The sequence below is a fragment of the Erpetoichthys calabaricus genome, chromosome 6 (assembly GCF_900747795.2).
Source record: "Erpetoichthys calabaricus chromosome 6, fErpCal1.3, whole genome shotgun sequence".
Taxonomy (NCBI): domain Eukaryota; kingdom Metazoa; phylum Chordata; class Cladistia; order Polypteriformes; family Polypteridae; genus Erpetoichthys; species Erpetoichthys calabaricus.
In genome coordinates, this window is record NC_041399.2 from 125893753 (window position 1) to 125914108 (window position 20356).

A 20356-nucleotide genomic window follows, 5' to 3' on the forward strand; every position below is an offset into this window, starting at 1 on the left:
ACTGATCAGGGTACGCCCTTCACGTCTTGTATCATGAAACAGCTGTGTGAGAACACTGCAATTAAACAATTGAGCACCACTATGTATCACCCACAGACGAATAGCCTGACTGAATAATTTAACAAGACTTTAAAACAGATGATTTGGCGGCTGGCCCATGACAACTAGACCTTCTGTGACACCTTGTTGCCCTTCATCCTGTTTGCTATATGGGAGTTCCCCCAGGCATCAACCAGTGAAGCAGATGCTCAAACTGGGTGTAATTTTTGAAAGGAAAAACATTGGGCAAGCCCAGCTGGTTTGGTCCCAAAGCTGGACATGTTAGTTTGGCTGTGTATAGCTTTTAGATGCTTGAATAAGTTTTCCATGTTTGATGCATATTCAATGCCAATGCATATTCAATGCCACATTCACCTGTTGGAGAAACAAGCCTTGTATATTTCCATCATGAATCTTATGAAAGGATAGTGGCAGTTGCAAGAAGACTGTATTTGCCACCCTGGAAAAGTTGTTTGAATTCACCATGCTCCCATTTGGGCTCCATGGTGCACCGTTGACTTTTCAATGGATTATGGATCAGATTCTTCAGCCACATTGTGAGTATGTTGAGGCTTATGTCGATGATGTGGTCATTTTCAGTAATGATTGGTGGTCGCAGCTCGACCAACTGTAAGTGCTTGACAGTTTGAGGCTGGCTGGGTTGACAGCTAGCACTAAGAAGTGTAAATTGGGGATGTTGGAAGCACATTATTTGGGGTACTCTATGATGAATGGTTTGATTAAACCTCAGTTGGACAAGATGGGTGCTTGTGTATCCACATTCAGAAACGGAGAAGCAGGATCATGCTTTACTAGGACTTACTGGGTATTATAGATGATTCATTCTGAACATCACTCTGGAATGCACGTCACACTGAGTGGCCATGTGACTCTTCGATGAAGCCAGCTGTGAATGCAGTGTGGAGACAGTTTGTAATTGACTTCCCCCATCCATAACAAGGCCCAGAGATCACCCAGGAGTGGGTTGTGCTATTGCGCTTTCCATTTCTGCCCAATCTTGCCCCAGTATCAGTGGATAGTGTGGATTTTGGAGGACCACAACTCTTATTAACCATATAGTACCACCACAATTGATGATACATGAGGTAGACCTATACCACCAAGTTTCCCTGCAAATACCAGTCAGAATGGTCTTCCCAGTAATCCACTGATGTGGGAGTACATAACGGTGAGAAGCAATGGAAGTGTTGCTGCCGGTGTCTGGCCATTTACTATAACCACTCTAGTACAAGGAAAAGATAAGGGGTTACCAGCTGCATTCCTTTTGCTTGTCTGCAATCCATTGGCTTGTCGAAGTGAGGACAGTTGGGAATGGTGTGCCCAACCTCCCCACACTTGAAAGACAGTGTTGAAGACGTGTACTCCTCCTGAGACATTATCACAGGCTCTATGTCACAGTGGAGAGTCTCCCAATTTACGACATGTCCCGTCCGAGCAGTTTGGTGAGCAGACTGTTCTACATTCTCACTTTGCGAGTCCATGCAAAGGTCTGAATGAGGGCTTCCATATTGTTATATTCTTGCCACCGGACCTGCTAAGCGAGGGGTTCAGGGAAGGCATTGACTAGAATTTGACATGCAACATGCTCCACAACCTTAATTTGAGTCATTTACATCTGGTCTCAGCCAACACCCTACTTTTCCCAGATATTGAAAGCATGGGAGTATGAAGGTTGCTCAAGGTCAAATTTCCACTAACTGCATACCCTCGCTTGCTAGTCCAGGGAGATGCCATACTACTTCAACACCTTGGCTTTAAGGTGATTGTAATCAGCGGCAGCCTGCTCATCAAGGTCATAGTAGGTCCTCTGTGTCTCACCCTTCAGAAAAGGCGGCAGTGCGTTTGCCCACTTTGCTCGCTTCCAGCGATTTTGGGTTGCAGTGCACTCAAAAATAAGAAAATAGGTCTCAATATCAGATAGAGATACTGTAGATAGATAGATAGATAGATAGATAGATAGATAGATAGATAGATAGATAGATAGATAGATAGATAGATAGATAGATAGATAGATAGATAGATAGATAGATAGATAGATAGATAGATAGATAGATAGATAGATAGATAGATAGATAGATAGATAGATAGATAGATAGATAGATAGATACTTTATTAAACCCAAGGGGAAATTCACATACTCCAGCATTGTTCTTGTGTAGTGGTAAAAATACCTGGTGCGGACCTCTTAACTGGTCTTGGCAGAGAACCACACATGCCTGGTTCCACAACTCACTTTCGGTTCTTCTACATGAACTGGATCTCAGCGGCCATCGTGGTGATTGACAGAATTTAGGCCTTGCTGTTCCATCATATCTTCAGCAAAATCATGCCAACTGTAATAAGGAATACAAAAACACAGAAAAAGGTTTGGGTGTACCACCTTGGTAACCCCATGCTAAAACCATATACTTGAAGTTTTGGCAAGCAAAGAAAAACACGCCTTTACAGAAACAAGTTCAGTGCACATCTGAGGAGCGGAAGGTGAGAACTGGTTTTTATGGTGTGTTGACAGGAAGGAGTGGGTCCAGAAGGTCAAAAACCGGAAATGACATTATTGTTGGTAGTGTTGTCAGAAATAGAGGGAAAGGATTAGAGAACAGTGCCAACCATGGTTTACTCAATCTCATAAGCTGTCTCCCATGTGCATGCACGTGACAATACATATAAAGCCATGGACAGTATGACATTTTGTCACAGGGTTTATGCAGTTATGCAAGGCCATTACAGAGAACCACATCACCCTATCATGTAGAAGGAAACCAATACATGTAGATAACTTTCTCACATTTAAGATCCCACTAAGCTCTGGCTTTCTCATACACTTTCTATCCCGTACCTTTTTCTTTTCCCTAGACTCTTTCTTCCAAATAATGGACATTTTCCTCATCTTTCTATTTGCCACTAAATTCCCTCATTGGATCACTTCTAGGATCAGGAGCAGTCCTACTCCTACACCAGGTTTGAACTTTTTTAGTAACTGCTGTTGTCCTTCAACACAAGTGTAACAGTTGCCAGATCTTTCAAAGGTTTCAACATTGATCTCTAGTATTAAAGGGACAACACAGTTCTATACAAGTGAATTTGATGGTTGGGTGTCATTTTCATCTTTCTCTTGAACATCACTATGTCTTACAAAAAGGGTCTCAATCTCTTGCCCTCTTTGGACACACTCGCTTTCAATAAGGAAGGTCTAGTGCTGTTGGTTTCTTCTTAGTTGCTCACCTTCAAGATTCCAGGGAGAGCACAACAACTCCCTCCAAAAACACCATAAGAATGTGCAAAATATCTCTTTCAAAATGACTTTATTTTTCCAAGACAGTGTATATACTTTTGTTCACTATTTCATCAGCACAGAGGAAATGCCCATTTTGTTGGTAAATTTTATTTTGAACAATGCTATAGCAGAATACAATAAGCACTCAACTGTGTACAAGCACTTTTTAAGAAAATACAAATTACAGACTGTCATACATGATATGTCATACATATGACATACATACATGGGTTCTACTTTTGCCAGTTTTATGAAATATGATATTTATATTTAAGAAATTCCCATGTCAGTTTTTCTAAAATGTTTTGTTTTACATTTTCCTTACATTAAAATATTAAAAGATTTGATCTACTGTACTTCAGTGTTCAAAGGTTTACATAAAGTATTTGGGTTGAGGTTTTTACATTAAAGAAATTTAAGTTAAAATATTCAGTTGTACCCCTCCTTTAACCGCCACCTTATCGTGGTGGAGGGGTTTGCGTGTCCCAATGATCCTAGGAGCTCTGTTGTCCAGGGCTTTATGTCCCTGGTAGGGCCACCCAAGGCAAACTGGTCCTAGATGAGGTATGAGACAAAGAGCGGTTAAACAAACCTTCTATGATGAATGAAAACTTTGGACGGCGTTTTCCCTCTCCCGGACGCGGGTCACCGGGCCCCCCTCTGGAGCCAGGCCTGGAGGTGGGGCTCGATGGCAAGCGCCTGGTGGCCAGGCTTGCACCCATGGGGCTCGACCTGGCACAGCCCGAAGAGGCAACGTGGGTCCCCCTTCCCATAGGCTCACCACCTATGGGAAGGGCCAAGGAGGTCGGGTGCAGTGTGAGTTGGGTGGTGGCCGAAGGCGGGGACCTTAGCGGTCCGATCCTCGGCTACAGAAGCTGGCTCTTGGAACGTGGAATGTCACCTCCCTGAAGGGGAAGGAGCCTGAGCTAGTGCGCGAGGTCGAGAGGTTCCGGCTAGATATAGTCAGACTCACCTCGACGGGCAGCTTGGACTCTGGAACCAATCTCCTTCAGAGGGGCTGGACTCTCTACCACTCTGGAGTTTCCCCCAGTGAGAGGCACTGAGCGGGTGTGGGTATACTTATACCTCCGACTTGGAGCCTGTTCATTGGGGTTTACCCCGGTGGACGAGAGGGTAGCCTCCCTCCGCCTTCGGGTGGGGGACGGGTCCTAACTGATGTTTGTGCGTATGCGCTGAACAGCAGTTTGGAATACCCACCCTTTTTGGAGTCCCTGAAGGGGGTGCTAGAGGGCATACATTCTGGAGACTCCCTCGTACTGCTGGGAGACTTCAATGCTCACGTGGGCAATGACAGTGAGACCTGGAAGGGCGTGATTGGGAGGAATGGCCCCCCCGATCTGAACCCGAGCGTTGTTTTGTTATTGGACTTCTGTGCTCGTCACGGATTGTCCATAACAAACACCATGTTCAAGCATAGGGGTGTTCATATGTGCACTTGGCACCAGGACACCCTAGGCCTCAGTTCAATGATCGACTTTGTGGTCATGTCGTCGGACTTGCGGCCACATGTCTTGGACATTCGGGTGAAGAGAGGAGCGGAGCTGTCAACTAATCACCACCTGGTGGTGAGTTGGCTTCGATGGTGGGGGAGGATGCCGGTCAGGCCTGGTAGGCCCAAACGTGTTGTGAGGGTCTGCTGGGAACGTCTGGTAGAGCCCCCTGTCAGAAGTAGCTTCAACTCCCACCTCCGGCAGAACTTCGACCACATCCCAAGGGAGGTGGGGGACATTGAGTCCGAATCGGCCATGTTCCGTGCCTCTATTGTTGAGGCGGCTGACTGGAGCTGTGGTTGTAAGGTGTGCCTGTCGTGGCGGCAATCCCCGAACCAGTTGGTGGACACCGGCGGTGAGGGATGCTGTCAAGCTGAAGAAGGAGTCCTACAGGACCCTTTTGTCCTGTGGGATTCTGAAGGCAGCTGATAGGTACCGGCAGGCCACGCGGAATGCGGCTTTAGTGGTTGCTGAGGAAAAAACTCGGGCGTGGGAGGAGTTTGGGGAGGCCATGGAGAACGAGTTTCGGACGGCTTCGAGGAGAATCTGGTCCACCGTCCGGCGTCTCAGGAGGGGCAAGCAGTGCAGTGTCAACACTGTATATGGTGGGGATGGTGCACTACTGATCTCGACTTGGGACGTTGTGGGTCGGTGGGGGGAGTACTTCGAAGACCTCCTCAATCCCACTAACATGCCTTCCAATGTGGAAGCAGAGCCTGGGGACTCGGAGGTGGGCTCCCCCATCTCTGGGACTGAGGTCAGGGCCCCAGGGGTGGATGAGATACGCCCGGAGTTCCTCAAGGCTCTGGATGTTGTAGGGCTGTCTTGGATGACACGTCTCTGCAACATCGTATGGACATCAGGGACAGTGCCTCTGGATTGGCAGAGCGGGGTGGTGGTCCCCCTCTTTAAGACCGGAGGGTGTGTTCCAACTACAGAGGGATCACACTCCTCAGCCTCCCTGGAAAAGTCTGTTCGGGGGTTCTGGAGAGGAGGGTCTGTCGGATAGTCGAACCTCGGATTCTGGTGGAACAGTGTGGTTTTCATCCTTATCGCGGAACAGTGGACCAGCTAGGAAGTCTGGGCATCTCTGCTCAAGCTGCTGCCCCCGCGACCCAACCTCGGATAAGCGGAAGAGAATGGATGGATGGATGGATATTCAGTTGTATGTACAATTGTCTATCTATAAAAGGGATATTCAAAGTATTGTAGCTGTTTACAACAACTTTCAACTGGCGAAGTGATATAAGTGCATAAACTGCATGTGATTCAACACAAAAATAATTTACTATAAAAAGCAATAAATAAACTGAAACATTCTCGTTCTATCACTTCTGAAAAAGCTTGGAGTATGAAAAGCAACAGAAAATGAGTACAACTTAGTTTAATGACTTTTTTGATTCTAGATTTGTTGTTTATCTAAAAAAATCATTAAGGCCAAGTTTGCAAGCGGAAAGAAATGTTAGATACAAAGCAAAAAAAATAATAAAAATCAACCAATATTGAATTTAACTGATATACTTTATGATTAACAGTATCAGTGTGTGCTAGGAAGCAAGCCTTTTAAGATTTTCTTGAAGTCTGCAAAGATTCAGCTATTTCATTATAAAAGAAAGGAACATAGGCTTTTAAGCTCTATTGTGCTTTGGGGATGAAAAGATCTAGAGCACTGATAGAACTGCTTTATCTTCCTTTTGTAAAGCACTGTTTATTAAGTTCTTAAACTTGGATATTGAAATATATCCCTTTCCAATTAGGGAAGAGATATGCATTTAATAATTAAACCATTGTGAAAATCTCTTGAAAATAATATGTTTTACATAAGGTTATCTGTATAATGAAATGAAATGTAAATTCTAAAACATCATGGCTTCCTTTAAATTAATGTCCTTTCCACAAAAATTTTCTTTTAAAGCATTGGAATAGAAGCAGACTAGTCATAACAATGAAACATAGGGAAGTATAGCACTGTTGACAGTTCCTGTACCACTCCTGGTAAATTCATAGTCAGCCCATTTCCTCTCATTCTTTGGCTGCTCTGGGAAACTCTTATATCCTTCCTGCAGCTCAATTCCTTACTGCTTCAATTCTAAGAAGTCATCCTTATGGGTATTTAGAAAAGATGTGCCTTTGGAATAAACCATTGTCTTTTGTTTGTTTTATAATGGCATTTGCACAAGTGACTTTTTCTTCCTTTATGAATTTAAAGTAGACATCCTTGTCTAGTATAAGAAAAAGATCAAATATAAATGGGTGTACATTATATGTATGACATATGTTGCTTTACTTGCATATGCATATATAATATTATAATTTTTATATATTTAATATGAATATCTTATTCCTTTATCATTTAATACTACTTTCTTTCTTGCAACACCAGATACTCATTTAAAGATAATGCTCTTATACATATATAATCTTATACATCATAAGAATAATGTAGAACTTTTATTATCATATAATCTTTGCTTGATACAGAGAATCACTGTATAATATATATTGGTTTCTCTTTTCAAAGACATTTCACATTTAGTGCAAATTAATCTATACAAGCATAGCAGAAATTATTTCTGTTCATATATATAAGTTAAAGAGTGAATATAATGCATTTTAAATGCTATTTAAATAAATACAAATATAAACACACATCAAAGGCTCTTCTCAAATGTAAGGCAATGCAGCACATTATCCAGCCATTTTCAGAATTTGCATTATCCAGTATAACATCGAAGAGCTGAATTTTCTCACAGCAATATCAAGCACACAGCAGGAATTAGTCTATCTTTGAGCAAACCAATCCATAATCACTTATACTTGGCAAATTTAAAGTCACCAATTAACTTAAAATGTCATTGGGATGTGAGAGGTAACTGGCGTACAGTATATGGAGAAAATATATGAGTAAAATCTTAATATGTACACTCCATACATAAACTGAACCCAGGACAATGAAGAGGTGAACAGCAAGCAACATTAGCCACAATAGTGTTTGAAAAAATATTAATTAAATCCTATCAAGCAGACTAAGGTTAATCAAAATGTAGGGTCACACAATCGATGCACTGATGTTTAATGCTTACAAATTAGTTTACACAACTTGGCTGTATTTTCATAAATTTTCCAAAATAATATTGTGTATTAATGAAAAGTAGAAACATCCATCAAACTTATGGATAAAATAAATCCCATGTAAGAGAGCAATTTGATAACAGGCAATTCAGAACCATCATTTTCTATTATCATATGTTAACCAAAATTTAAGGTTTCTGGATTTTGGGTTTGTACTAAGCTTTTAAACAGGAAGTTTCCTGAATGGAATTTACATATTTTTCATTTTAAAATAATTTCTTTAAATATATTTTTAATCATTGAGCTTTTTGTCTCATGTTTGGAAATAAAATTAATGATACACTGTCTCTCCATAGTTAAAGAGATCAGAAATTGTATTGAAGATATTATTAATATTATTATTAACCAAACATAATCAAACCATTTCAAATACAATATTAAAGGACAGTTATTGAGAAATAATGTATTTTTCTAAACAATGAATTACTGTATAACCAGCTATCTAAGAACGCCATGAATATAACAGAAAACATTATAGATAAAAACAAGAAATATATATACATCATAATAGTGACAAATCAAATTGAATGTGCTCCAGCTATGATATATAAAAAAAATGAAAAAAAACTTCATAAGGAGAAAAAAATGCAAATTATTATTATATCCCTTTGTCTTAAGTATTCCCCAATTAAAATACTTAAAACATTCTGTTGTCAATAACATAATCTCTTACAATTGTATTATTCATTTTAAGCCTGAGATAAAAGCATAGATAAAGCATAAAACTACAGTATAATGACTGTACTGCAAACTTAATCCAATGCCTAGTCCATAGCAACTCATTAGTCATGAAGACAGCAATCATGAGATGTGCATCCATTAGCATAAGAAGAAAATTAATGTAAGAAAAGATTAACTGTTGCCTTCTCAGAAAAAAAAAATTTAAAAAAAGATGTATATTTACATGTCTTGACATTTTTAAAGTCAGTTTCTTCGAGGTTAAAAAAAGCACTCTATCCAAACTGTATTTTTTGAAAAGTCTGAATCCACTAATATTAAACATTTTGAAATTCTAATGAACTGATCCTTTTATTGATGAAAGAGTTATGTAAGTTTTACTTCAGTCTTAAAAGTCTCTATTACAAAAAAATGTCATTTCGCTTGCTGCACCAGACAACAAGGGCTATCATTAAAATTGTCAGAATTACAGGAATTAAAATAAGAATGGCAAGCGTGTCATCTGGAGGATCTTCCCAAATCACTTGGTCCAAAGAACAGTTTGAGAAATAGTGTTTGTGAATGTCAATTATGTAGCTTTGCACAAGGGGGTTAGGCCAGAAACATCCTTCACTAACAGTGAAATTTTCAGTGCATGTAGAAAAATGATGGTATTCCCTGCAAAAAAGTAAAAGGAGATGTATTACATTCATATACATAATAAAAAAATCAACTTCCTTCATGCAGCATTTTACAGAAGAATGTTTAAATGCAGTTGATTTAAAATTTTTATCCTTAAGATATTTTTTGTTTATCTATAAATATAAAACATAATTATACTGTATATGTACTGTACTTTTTTGATCTCAATTCAATTATAATCACCTCTATTTTTTCTTTATATTGTAAATTTCATATGGCCAAGTTTACAGAGCTGTACAAATACAATATGGTTAAACATCCATTTGATAAAAAACAAAATATAATTAAGGTTTTATCTACCTTGAATATACAAATAATGACAGGCATTATGTTCTTCAGACTCATTGTTTCAACAAAAATGCATTAAGTGTTCAAAGTATTTTTTTTAACATCACTGAGTTAAATATCCCTTATTTTAAATAAATATGGGCATCAAATATGTTAATTGTTTTTTCAGATATTCATTTAAGCTTTAAACTTCATTTCTTTTTCAGCCACTAATTCCACACAAATTTTCTTCATTTGGGGCAGCACAGTGGTAGTGGAACTCGGGTAAGGAGACCCAGATTCACTTCCCGGGTCCTCCCTGCGTGGAGTTTGCATGTTCTCCCATGTGTCTGCGTGGGTTTCCTCCAGGTGCTCTGGTTTCCTCCCACAGTCCAAAGACATGCAGGTTAAGTGGACTGGCGATTCTAAATTGGCCCTAGTGTGTGCTTGGTGTGTAGGTGTGTGTGTCCTGCAGTGGGTTGGTGCCCTGCCCGGGATTGATTCCTGCCTTGCGCCCTGTGTTGGCTGGGATTGGCTCAAGCAGACCCTCGTGACCCTGTGTTCGGATTCAGTGGGTTGGAAAATAGATGGATGGATGGATGTATGCTTTTCATTTGTCTCCAACACCCCAATCTAAAGCCTAGACTGCAGTTTTTATGTACTTGTCTCCCAGGCTGGAAAACCCTGTCATTTCAAATCAAATACATTTCTCACTTAGAATGTTTTTCCATATACTTTATTTTTAAAATGTCTGTAATGCATTGAAAAGGGTTTTTGTATACAGTTTACTTTCTTTGTTATCTCCTGTAAAAGACTATTGTGATGCATTTGTAAGTACAGTAGATAAGTGAATATAATTGCCGCCCCCACCCCTGTAGCATCATTGCTAATCATCAGCATTTGGATACATTTAAGGGAGAAAAAAATGAAAAATATAAACAAATAAAAAATGACAAAGAAACATAAAAGAATACAATATTTATTAATTTCTTAGAAATGTTTATGGGTAGGATAATTTGTAAATCAGATTGATAAAAAGAGAGAATAATACACTGACTGTGAAACTGGTTGAAACTAATTGAATTGAAAACCTGCAGCTGTCGGGATCACCCAGGACTGAACTTGAAAACCAGTACATTAAGCCATTTAACATTTCATTCACTTTCTAAATAAGCTTTTTTTATATAGTTGCAGAAAGATGAAGCCCATTCTCTGTAGCCCAGTTTGCAAGGCATTAACCAATCCTGAAGAAAAGGTCAGGCCTTTGCTGTGCACATCAATAAATACTTTCACACAAAGTGAAACTGAGACAATTTAAAGTCACAGACTAAACTGATTGTTTAGACTGCATTTGGAAACCAGAAAAACAAAAAATGAGCACCAAAGTAAGGAGAACATACCAACTTCACCTGTAATTCCCTCAACCAGTAATTAAGGTTCAGTCACAATACATGTGACAACAAAAACCACTTAACTAACTGAATTTCATTTTATTTATACACATACCCACTTCCTAAAACTATGAAATTTTCAAAAATATCACCTGTTATGTATTTACTGCCCTCTACAGAATGCTATTTTTTAAAAATCCATCAAAATACAGGAAAAAAAAACAGAAAAATCCACAAAATCATTATTCAAGAAGGCAAATCAATGAAATAATAGAGGTAAAGACTGCAAACACAGCCTTGGGCTCTCTAAAACTGATCAGGAAAACTGACATTTACCTTTGATTTCTAGTGTTTAGAAACGTTAATAAGGAAAATGTCTGCTGTGATATCACATGCCAATTCATGTGCACTGAACACTTGCAATTTGCTGGCACAATCAACAGTGTGCACATGTAGGATAATTATAGTACTGATATAATAAAGCTACGTTAGTCTTTCAGTCTTGGAGCCAAACAATTAGAAGCAAAATTTGAATAAAAATGTTTTAAATTACAGAGTCAAGCAACAAGATTGCAGATTTACTTATCTGCATAAAAAGGAAAGAAATGGTTTATCCTGACAATTATTTCAATTATACAAGAGAAAAAAAATAGTTTAGACTGTTTATTTAATTTAATGCTATAGCCCTCATGTAGTAACCATAAAGAAAACTTGTCATGTCTAATTAGAACATTAAAAGACATAAACTGAGTAGTCATCAGGATCTTATGAAAATGGAACTTAACACATTAACCAATGCAAGTTCTGGTTCACAAAACCTCAATCAAATAAACAGCAAATAATATGACAAAACAAACTGTAATATTTTGTGGGCCAGTTATTCCTATTCAATAAGCCTTTACCAGAACGATAGTGTTGACACTATCTGACTTGCTATTGTTAGACCATTCCCCAAAACTCTAAACTATAATGATAAAATCTTAAACCCTCTGCTGTCTTGCAAAATTTGTTAAAATGAGAAGAAGAAGAAGTACACAGCATTGTTTCAACCCCAGCAATATTTTTACAATACAGTACAATACAATTTATTTTTGTATAGGTCAAAAACACACAAGGAGTGCTGCAATGGGCTTTACCAGGTCCTGTTTTATTACAGCCCCCCAGCCTTCATTCTCTAAGATGACAAGAAAAAACACCCAAAAAAACCCTTATAGGGGAAAAAATGGAAGAAATCTTGGGAAAGGCAATTCAAAGAGAGACCTCTTTCCACACAGAAAAAAGTAAAACAAAGCCGTTCTTCATACAATGTGTTTTATGGCATTCCAGTAGCTGAAAATTATTAGTTTTTTTCATTTTAAGTACATTTTCTAATTTATGATAACAGTTTAACCTATTGTTTTTACTTGGATACAGTATAAACTGGCTGCATGGACATCAAACTGGAATCTCATTTGATCTAGGTATTTTTGTTAGATTATGTGTGACTAGCGCACTCCCACCTATAGTTGGCGGTAATGCGCCTTAGCAGTGGTTGCCACCCGTGTTGAAAAGCAAATTAAAAAAAAAAAAACAGAAGGAGGAGACAATCTGGCATTAACCACGAGATTTTATCCACCTCAGCGAGTTTGTAACAGAAGAACGAGCAAAGTTTATTCTGGTAAGGAGAAAAAAATAAACTCTGCATTCTGTTGATGTTTACATTAGTCCAAGTATACCTGCCCTTTGCTTTGATCGTAATTTCAGCACTCATGCTTGATAGCATATCTCAGGTAGCGTGATTTGGTGGTTCAACAGTGCAAAATGCACCATTACCGCCTGTGCACTTGTTTCAGTTTAGCTCATTTTTAGAGTGTCAGCTGCATTTTGCCGTCATTAATAGACATACTAGTTTCTCTCCTCTCCCTTTCACCACATGTATGTTTGTTTCTAAATGGTCAGAAAACTGTATGCCTGTCCCATTTCTATGCTGTAAATCGGTCTTTCAGTCCCTGCTAGCACTGGGACCTGCTCTAAACAATGACAACAACTGACTCCATTAACACACTGTATCTTAGTTATAGCAAGAAAGTTCTGTCTCTTACTAACTTGCAGGGGGTAAAATGCTATACCATTGTCTATGACTAGGAAAGAAAATTATATTCTATTTAAATTAAGCAAACACTAATATGAGTTAAACTCAAAGTTTTAACTTTCTAAGACTGGGACTTACATTAAATTTAAATGTTAAGGTGTGGTCTACTCAGTAAACTACTCTACAGGTATTTCTTGTATCTCGTATCACATGTTTCCTCAGTTATCCAAGAATGTGGCAATGTAAAGAATGTGACAACTCATATTCAAGAAAATCTGAAATTTTGAAACACTATAAACTTGATCATCGACATTATGGATGGGGCATGCTTACCCTTGTATTTATGAGAAGTGCCCATGCACATGCAAGACATGGAAAGCTCTACTGACCCATCTAAGCAAATCCCATCCTGCTCAACAATCCTTCCAGAAAGATAGCTTTTCATCATTCAAGTGCCACATTTGTAACGGTGTACTTCCTACTGAGACGGACTATTTTCATCACATTGGAAAATATTTGAAAAATCATGAATCTGTCAGTTGTGTGTTTGCTGGTTGCTCATACAAAACAAATCTTTATGGTGCTCACAAATGAAGAAAACATACCCCCCATACAATTAATGACTTAAAACCTGAAATTGTTGATGGACCTGTTGATAGTCCTCATGTTCTAGAATCACATGAAAGACACACTGCTGAGCAGTTGATGATGATTTACTGATGATTTACAGTCTGAAGAACTTGATGAAGAATGCTCGGATTTGACAAAACTTATTGAACTAAAATTAGCCTCAGTGTTACTTAAGTTAGAAAATGCTTTTCTGATGCCAAGTGCAGCTGTGAATGAACTCCTTGAAGAGTTGCAATATTTAATTGGTACTGCCTTTGTGCCAGTCACCCAAAAGACTATAATCCACTTCTTACAAAATCACAATTGCCAAGTTGATGAACTGGTTGTGAGAGACTTATTTTGTGCTTCAAATCCCATTCAAGCTGCAATAGGAAACCATGGTCCACTGTCAACTGCTTGGAAATGGAAAATGTACTATGGAAAAAATTTCAGTGTTGTGAAACCAGTAGAATATGTGTTAGAAAAAAACAGGAAGTCTTTTCAGTATGTGCCTTTACTGAAATCTCTACAGCAACTTCTGAATTGTGAAACTATACTAAATTTGCCTGTAACTTTGAAAGAAAATCATCAACCAGTGGAGAGTGACAAACAGGTATACCGATCCTTTTGGGATGGTCTTCTCTTTAAAAAAATGCTCTTCTCTCAAAAGAGTGTGCAATTTCTTTAATCTTGTATGTTGATGATTTCAAAATATGCAATCCCCTTGGTACAGGGCGTAAAAAACACAAAACCTGTGCCTTGCATTGGATTTTAGGCAATCTGCCACCTGGTTGTCACTCCACGTTGTCCTCTATCCATTTGGCTGCATTGATCAATAACAATTATGTTAAAGAGTATGGTTATGATAAAAGTATTACAGCCTCTGGTTAGTGATCTCATAACATTAGAACAGCATGGGGTTTTTGTGGATAGGTTGGAGAAAACTTTGAAACGCACAGTGCAATGTATTGTTGCTAATCACCTTGGAGCACATAGTATTGCTGGTTTTGTAGAAAGTTTCTCTGGCAGATATTTTTGCAGATTTTCCACTGCAGATAGATTGCATTTTCAGGAAAATGAAGTTGGAGCTGGAGGTTTCTCTCTGAGAACTGAGGAGCTTCACATAAGTCATCTTAAAACCCTTCAGGGAAATTCTCTGGGCAACAGTTGTGGTGTTAAGAGTAAATGTGTTCTATCAGAAAGACATTTGCATTTCAGTGTTACCACTGGTTTTCCTCCAGACATTGTCCATGATTTATTTGAGGGAATAGTTCCTGTTTAGATAGCCCTTTGTCTGACTATATTCATTTCCGAAAAATATTTTACTTTGGCCACTTTGAACAAGGCAATAGAAGATTTTCCCTATAAATGGACTGATAGAACAAATCACCCCCACCCTGTTCCACTGACCTATGCATCCAGAAAAAAAATTGGGGGGAATGCACATGACAATTGGAGTTTACTGAGATTTTTTCCTCTACTCCTTGAACAGAAAGTGCCCACTGATGAGCCAGCCTGGCAACTCCTTACTGACTTAAAGAACATTATGGACATTGTTGTTTCTCCAATTCAGACTAAGAAATGAATTGGATATTTAAACTTTCAGATCTCTGAGCAGAGAGTTAGATTTAAAGAGGTTTTCCCAGAGTCAAACTTTCTACCTAAACACCATTTGCTGGAGCACTATCCTCAGTTAATCTGTAAGTTTGGGCCTTTAGTAGCACCTTGGACTATTTGAAGCAAATCACAGCTTCTTCAAAAGAGTTGTGCGCCATAAAACCTGCTTCAAAAATGTGCTGCTGTTCTTAGCAGAAAGACATCAGTTTCTCATGGTACATCAGCTTTATACTGTATGTGCAGCTTGTCTAAATCTCTCCTGCAGGTGGCAAAAATTTCAACACTTCCCATTGATGTTCTGAAAGAGGACATTGCATTTGCTATCAAGTAGGGGCACCCAGACTTGGATGGTATGAGTCTGGCTAAAAATGCAACTTACAATGGCCTGAACTACAGGAATGGAATGATCCTTGCATGATTTATTGGCAGGAATGACTGAATTTACTGAAATGATTCAAATGATTGTTGTCAAGGATAAGCTGTTTTTCATTGTTAGAGAGCTGAGTGCATGGTACAGGGAACATTACAGAGCCTATGAACTGAAAATGTCTCCTACAAAGGAACTTCTTGACTCAAATGAACTTACAGATCCCTACCCATTGGCAGACTACACAGTTGGGGCAATGCGACTGATTACTCTAAAAAGGTACATACATGTTGTCACGCACGCGCGATTAGGGAGCCACGGAATGATCTAAACTGTAACGCGAAAGCATATACCAGACGGGAATGGCGGAGTACTAACCTTTCTCTCTTTATTTTCAACAGAAAGAAAGGCACAACCCCGCCATGAATCTTACTGAACACGGATTCTCAACACGCCACTTCCGCCTTCCCTCTGTCTCATCCCGATGACGTCAGCAATCCCATCATCCATCTCGGTTTCTTCCCATCAGCACATTCAACCATTTCCGGTCAACCTTCATAAATGTTTCCCCCATCCGCCATGATGGCGGACGATGTTAAGAAATTTGTACTGTTTATTTTCAAACTTCTGCACTTTTCCTACAGTATACGGGGCCGGAAAACCCCAAACCTTTATCTGCTCTCTTGTGTCTTTTTACAGTGGCGTAGTCGGCAGGAGACAAAAAGTGTCCGAACATGTCAGAAGGACAAGAACTGAACGAAGTGCTGTCCGGGATGGCTGCCCAGATTAAGAATCTCCGGATAGCGCACGCCGAGACAACGCGGGAGTTGGAAGAGACCAAGCCAAGGCTGACAGCGGCAGAATCGGTAAGACCGGAGCCCTCCCAACCTCCACCTCCTCCGATGGTACCGCTAACCGAAGCAGACGACATAGAGTCGTATCTCGGCAAATTCGAGACGACCGCCTCTCCCAACAAGTGGCCGCGGGCGGAATGGGCGTCCATTTTGGTTCCGTACCTGAAGGGTGCTGCGCAGCGGGCCTATTACGACCTCCCCGAGGAGGAGGCCGCGAATTATGACCTCCTGAAACCAGAGATCCTAAGTCGCTACGGCATCACTACGGCAGGCGAGTGAGTGGCGAACCTGGCAGTTCAACCCCGACCACCCTGCCCGGGCCCAGGCTTTCGAGTTCTGGAGCAAGATGGGGCGTTGGTTAAGACCAGAAGGACCCCAAGCACGTAAAGTAGTGGAGCAGGTGGCGTGTGAGGGCTTAGTGAACTCAATGCCAGGATATCTCGCCCAGCAGGTCCGTAGACACCCCTACAAAAACATTAAAGGACTCTTGGAGGTCCTGGAGCGTCAACTCGTGGTCCACCGAACCGGGGGGTTGGAAAAGTCGGCTCGTGGCGCTCGACAGGGGCGGGCCAATCACCCTGAGCCCACACGTCGCGCGGCAGAAGCCCCGCCGAAACCCAAAGATAGACCCGGCCCGCCGCGCTGTTTCAAGTGCGGGGACCTCGGTCACCTGCTGTCTGCCTGCCCTCTTTACCAGCCGCTACAGGAGCCAATGGACTGTACTTGGGCCACCACGGAAAGGTACTGTGCTCTGTCAAACCCTCTGGCTATACCGAATACGGGAGTGGTTTTAGTTAATGGTCATTCTGTGCTTGCATTGTTTGATTCCGGCAGCAACATTACCATTGTTGCTCGCCGTTATGTTTTACCGCAACAATGGCGATATCAGTGTGTCAGTGTAACTTGTGTACATGGGGAGACCAAGTCTTATAAGTCCGTGAAGTGTTTTATATCATGGGAAGGTGGCTTAACTCAGTTGACGGTCGCAGTGTTACCCGAGCCACCTTTTCCAGTCATTTTGGGACACGACGGGTCAGATAATAACAGCAGGAAACAGAAAACCACTCCTAGGGCTAAGTTGGGTCTTGTTATGGGTGGGCGAAGTACTACCCCCGCGGCTCCCACGCCGTGCACACGGGCGAATCTCGTAGATAACAGCGACCGGGGGGAAGAGTCTATGGCGACGGACCCCGACCCGGAAGATGATCCGGGCGAGGGCACGAGCCAGGGGAGTAGCAGGGCTCCCGTCCATGCAGACCCGCTAGACTCTATGGCTAATCAGTTCCGGTCTACCCCCACGTCATTTAAAAGGGAACAGTGGAATGATGATTCCCTAAAAAACGCCCGGAATGCAATTGTTTCAGTAAATGGCCACTTGTCAGACAGTTCCTTGCCACCGTAGCCCTACTTTGTATTGGAGAATGATCTGTTATATCGGGTGGCGAATCACGAAGGTGGGGCACGGAAGTTATTGTTAGTGCCGCGAACTTTCCGGCAGGAGGTCTGCGAACTAGCACACTCCCACCTCCTAGGTGCCCATCTGGGAACCGAAAAAACGCTAGAGAGAATCAAACAGCGGTTTTATTGGCCAGGAATAAATGAGGAGGTTCGACGTTTCTGTCAGTCCTGCCCGGAGTGTCAGATCCGTCAGATTCCTAGGAGGGACCGCGCTCCTCTAGTTCCTATTCCCCTCATTGACGTTCCCTTTGAAAGGATCGGTATTGATCTTGTAGGTCCCCTTGAACCTTCGAACCGTGGCCAAAAATATATATTGGTCATGGTAGATTACGCAACTCGATATCCAGAGGCGGTGCCCTTATGTACCGCTACTTCTAAGAATATCGCACGGGAATTAGTCAAGCTCTTTTCCAGAGTGGGAATACCTAAAGAAGTCCTCACGGACCAAGGTACTCCCTTTACTTCGGATACGTTCAGGGAGGTGGCTAAGTTACTTAAAATTAAACATCTGAAAACGTCTGTTTATCACCCACAGACCGATGGTTTAGTGGAGCGCTTCAACCAGACGCTTAAACAGATGTTACGCAAGGTAGTCAGCTTGGACGGTAGGAACTGGGACGAGCTTTTACCTTTTGTGCTCTTTGCTTACCGGGAGGTCCCACAAGCCTCCACGGGTTTTTCCCCCTTTGAACTCCTATATGGACGCCAGCCATGGGGACTTTTAGATATTTTAAAGGAAGGCTGGGAAGAGGAGGCTCGACCCGGCAATAATGTTTTGGAATACATCGCGCAAATGCGTGATAGAATGAACAAGATCTGGCCCATCCTAAAAGACCACATGACTCGTGCTCAAGCAGCGCAAGCCCGGTGTTATAATCGGAATGCTGTCCTCAGGGAATTCCACCCCGGGGGCCGCATAATGGTACTAGTACCCACATCCCACTCTAAATTACTGGCCCATTGGCAGGGCCTTTATGAGGTTAAGGAGCGGAAGGGGCTGGTAGATTATTTGGTGAAACAGCCAAATCGTAGACCAACCGAGAGAGTGTACCACGTGAACTTGTTAAAGCCGTGGAGAGATAGGGACGAGGTTCCACCCTCCGGTACAGCCCTCTCCCTTTGCGCAAGTAAAGTTACACTTAACCTCGGACCGGACTTAACACCATCACAACGGCAGGAGCTGGAACATGCTATCCATGCCGTCCCGAAGTGGTTAGCGAGTTACCTGGCTGTACTTCACTGATTGAGCATGATATCGTTACTGACCCGGGGGTGGTAGTCAGGGAGAGACCCTATCGCCTCCCGGAGGCAAAGAGGACAGAAGTGGAACTTGAGATCCAGAGGATGTTGGACATGAATATTACTGAGGAAAGCTATAGTCCCTGGTCCAGTCCTATCGTCCTCGTTTCTAAGCCAGACGGTTCCTGGAGGTTTTGCAATGACTTCAGGCGTCTGAACCAAGTTTCCAAGTTCGATGCCTACCCTATGCCCAGAGTGGATGACCTACGAGAGCGCCTGGGGAGGGCACAATACTTGACTACCTTGGACATGACAAAAGGGTACTGGCAAATTCCCTTAACGGCATCTGCCAAAGAGAAAACAGCCTTCAGTACCCCTAGTGGACATTGGCAGTATAAGGTCCTCCCATTTGGGCTGCACGGGGCACCAGCGACCTTCCAGTGTCTGGTAGACAGAGTGCTCCGGCCCCATCAGTCCTATTGTGCCGCCTACTTGGATGACATAGTCATTTATTCCGGCACCTGGGAGGAACATATACTGCAGGTGTATGCTGTTCTTGCCACACTAGCGAAGGCCGGCCTCCGCATCAATCCCCGTAAGTGTTACTTTGGCTTGAAGGAGGCCAAATATTTAGGCTACCTAGTGGGGCGGAGACAGGTGAAACCCCAATGCTCCAAAATAAAGGACATCTTGGAATGGCCCCGTCCGATAACCAAGAAACAGGTGCAAGCCTTCTTGGGGTTAGCGGGGTATTACCACCGGTTTGTTCCCCGTTTCTCCGAAAGGGCAGCACCCTTGACTAATCTCACAAAGAAAGGGTCTCCTGTATATGTGGTATGGAACCAGAAAGCGGAACAAGCATTCAGTGACTTAAAGATGGCCCTGACGTCGGCACCTATATTACATACCCCTGACTTCTCTTTACCTTTTATTCTCCAGACTGACGCTTTGGACACAGGCCTGCGTGCCGCGCTGAGCCAAAGCGTCGATGGTGCCGAACATCCCGTGATATACCTGAGCTGGAAATTGTTGGACCGAGAGACCAGGTTCGCGGCGGTGGAAAGGGAGGTCTTGGCCATTAAGTGGGCGGTGACTCATCTGCGGTACTACCTGCTGGGTCGTGAGTTCACCCTGGTAACGGACCATG

General features: G+C 41.7%; 1 protein-coding gene across 4 annotated transcripts in view; it reads right to left on the reverse strand.

Moving 5' to 3' along the window:
- Window positions 1-8330: 8330 nt before the first annotated feature.
- Window positions 8331-20356, reverse strand: part of LOC114653535 (receptor activity-modifying protein 3-like) — a 202468-nt gene continuing 190442 nt past the window's right edge. For all 4 annotated transcript variants that reach the window (XM_028803910.2, XM_051928906.1, XM_028803909.2 and 1 more), the window contains one exon: window positions 8331-9312. In XM_028803910.2, the coding sequence (XP_028659743.1) occupies window positions 9057-9312 (256 nt within the window). In that variant the 3' untranslated portion in view covers window positions 8331-9056. The remainder of the gene's footprint in view (window positions 9313-20356) is intronic.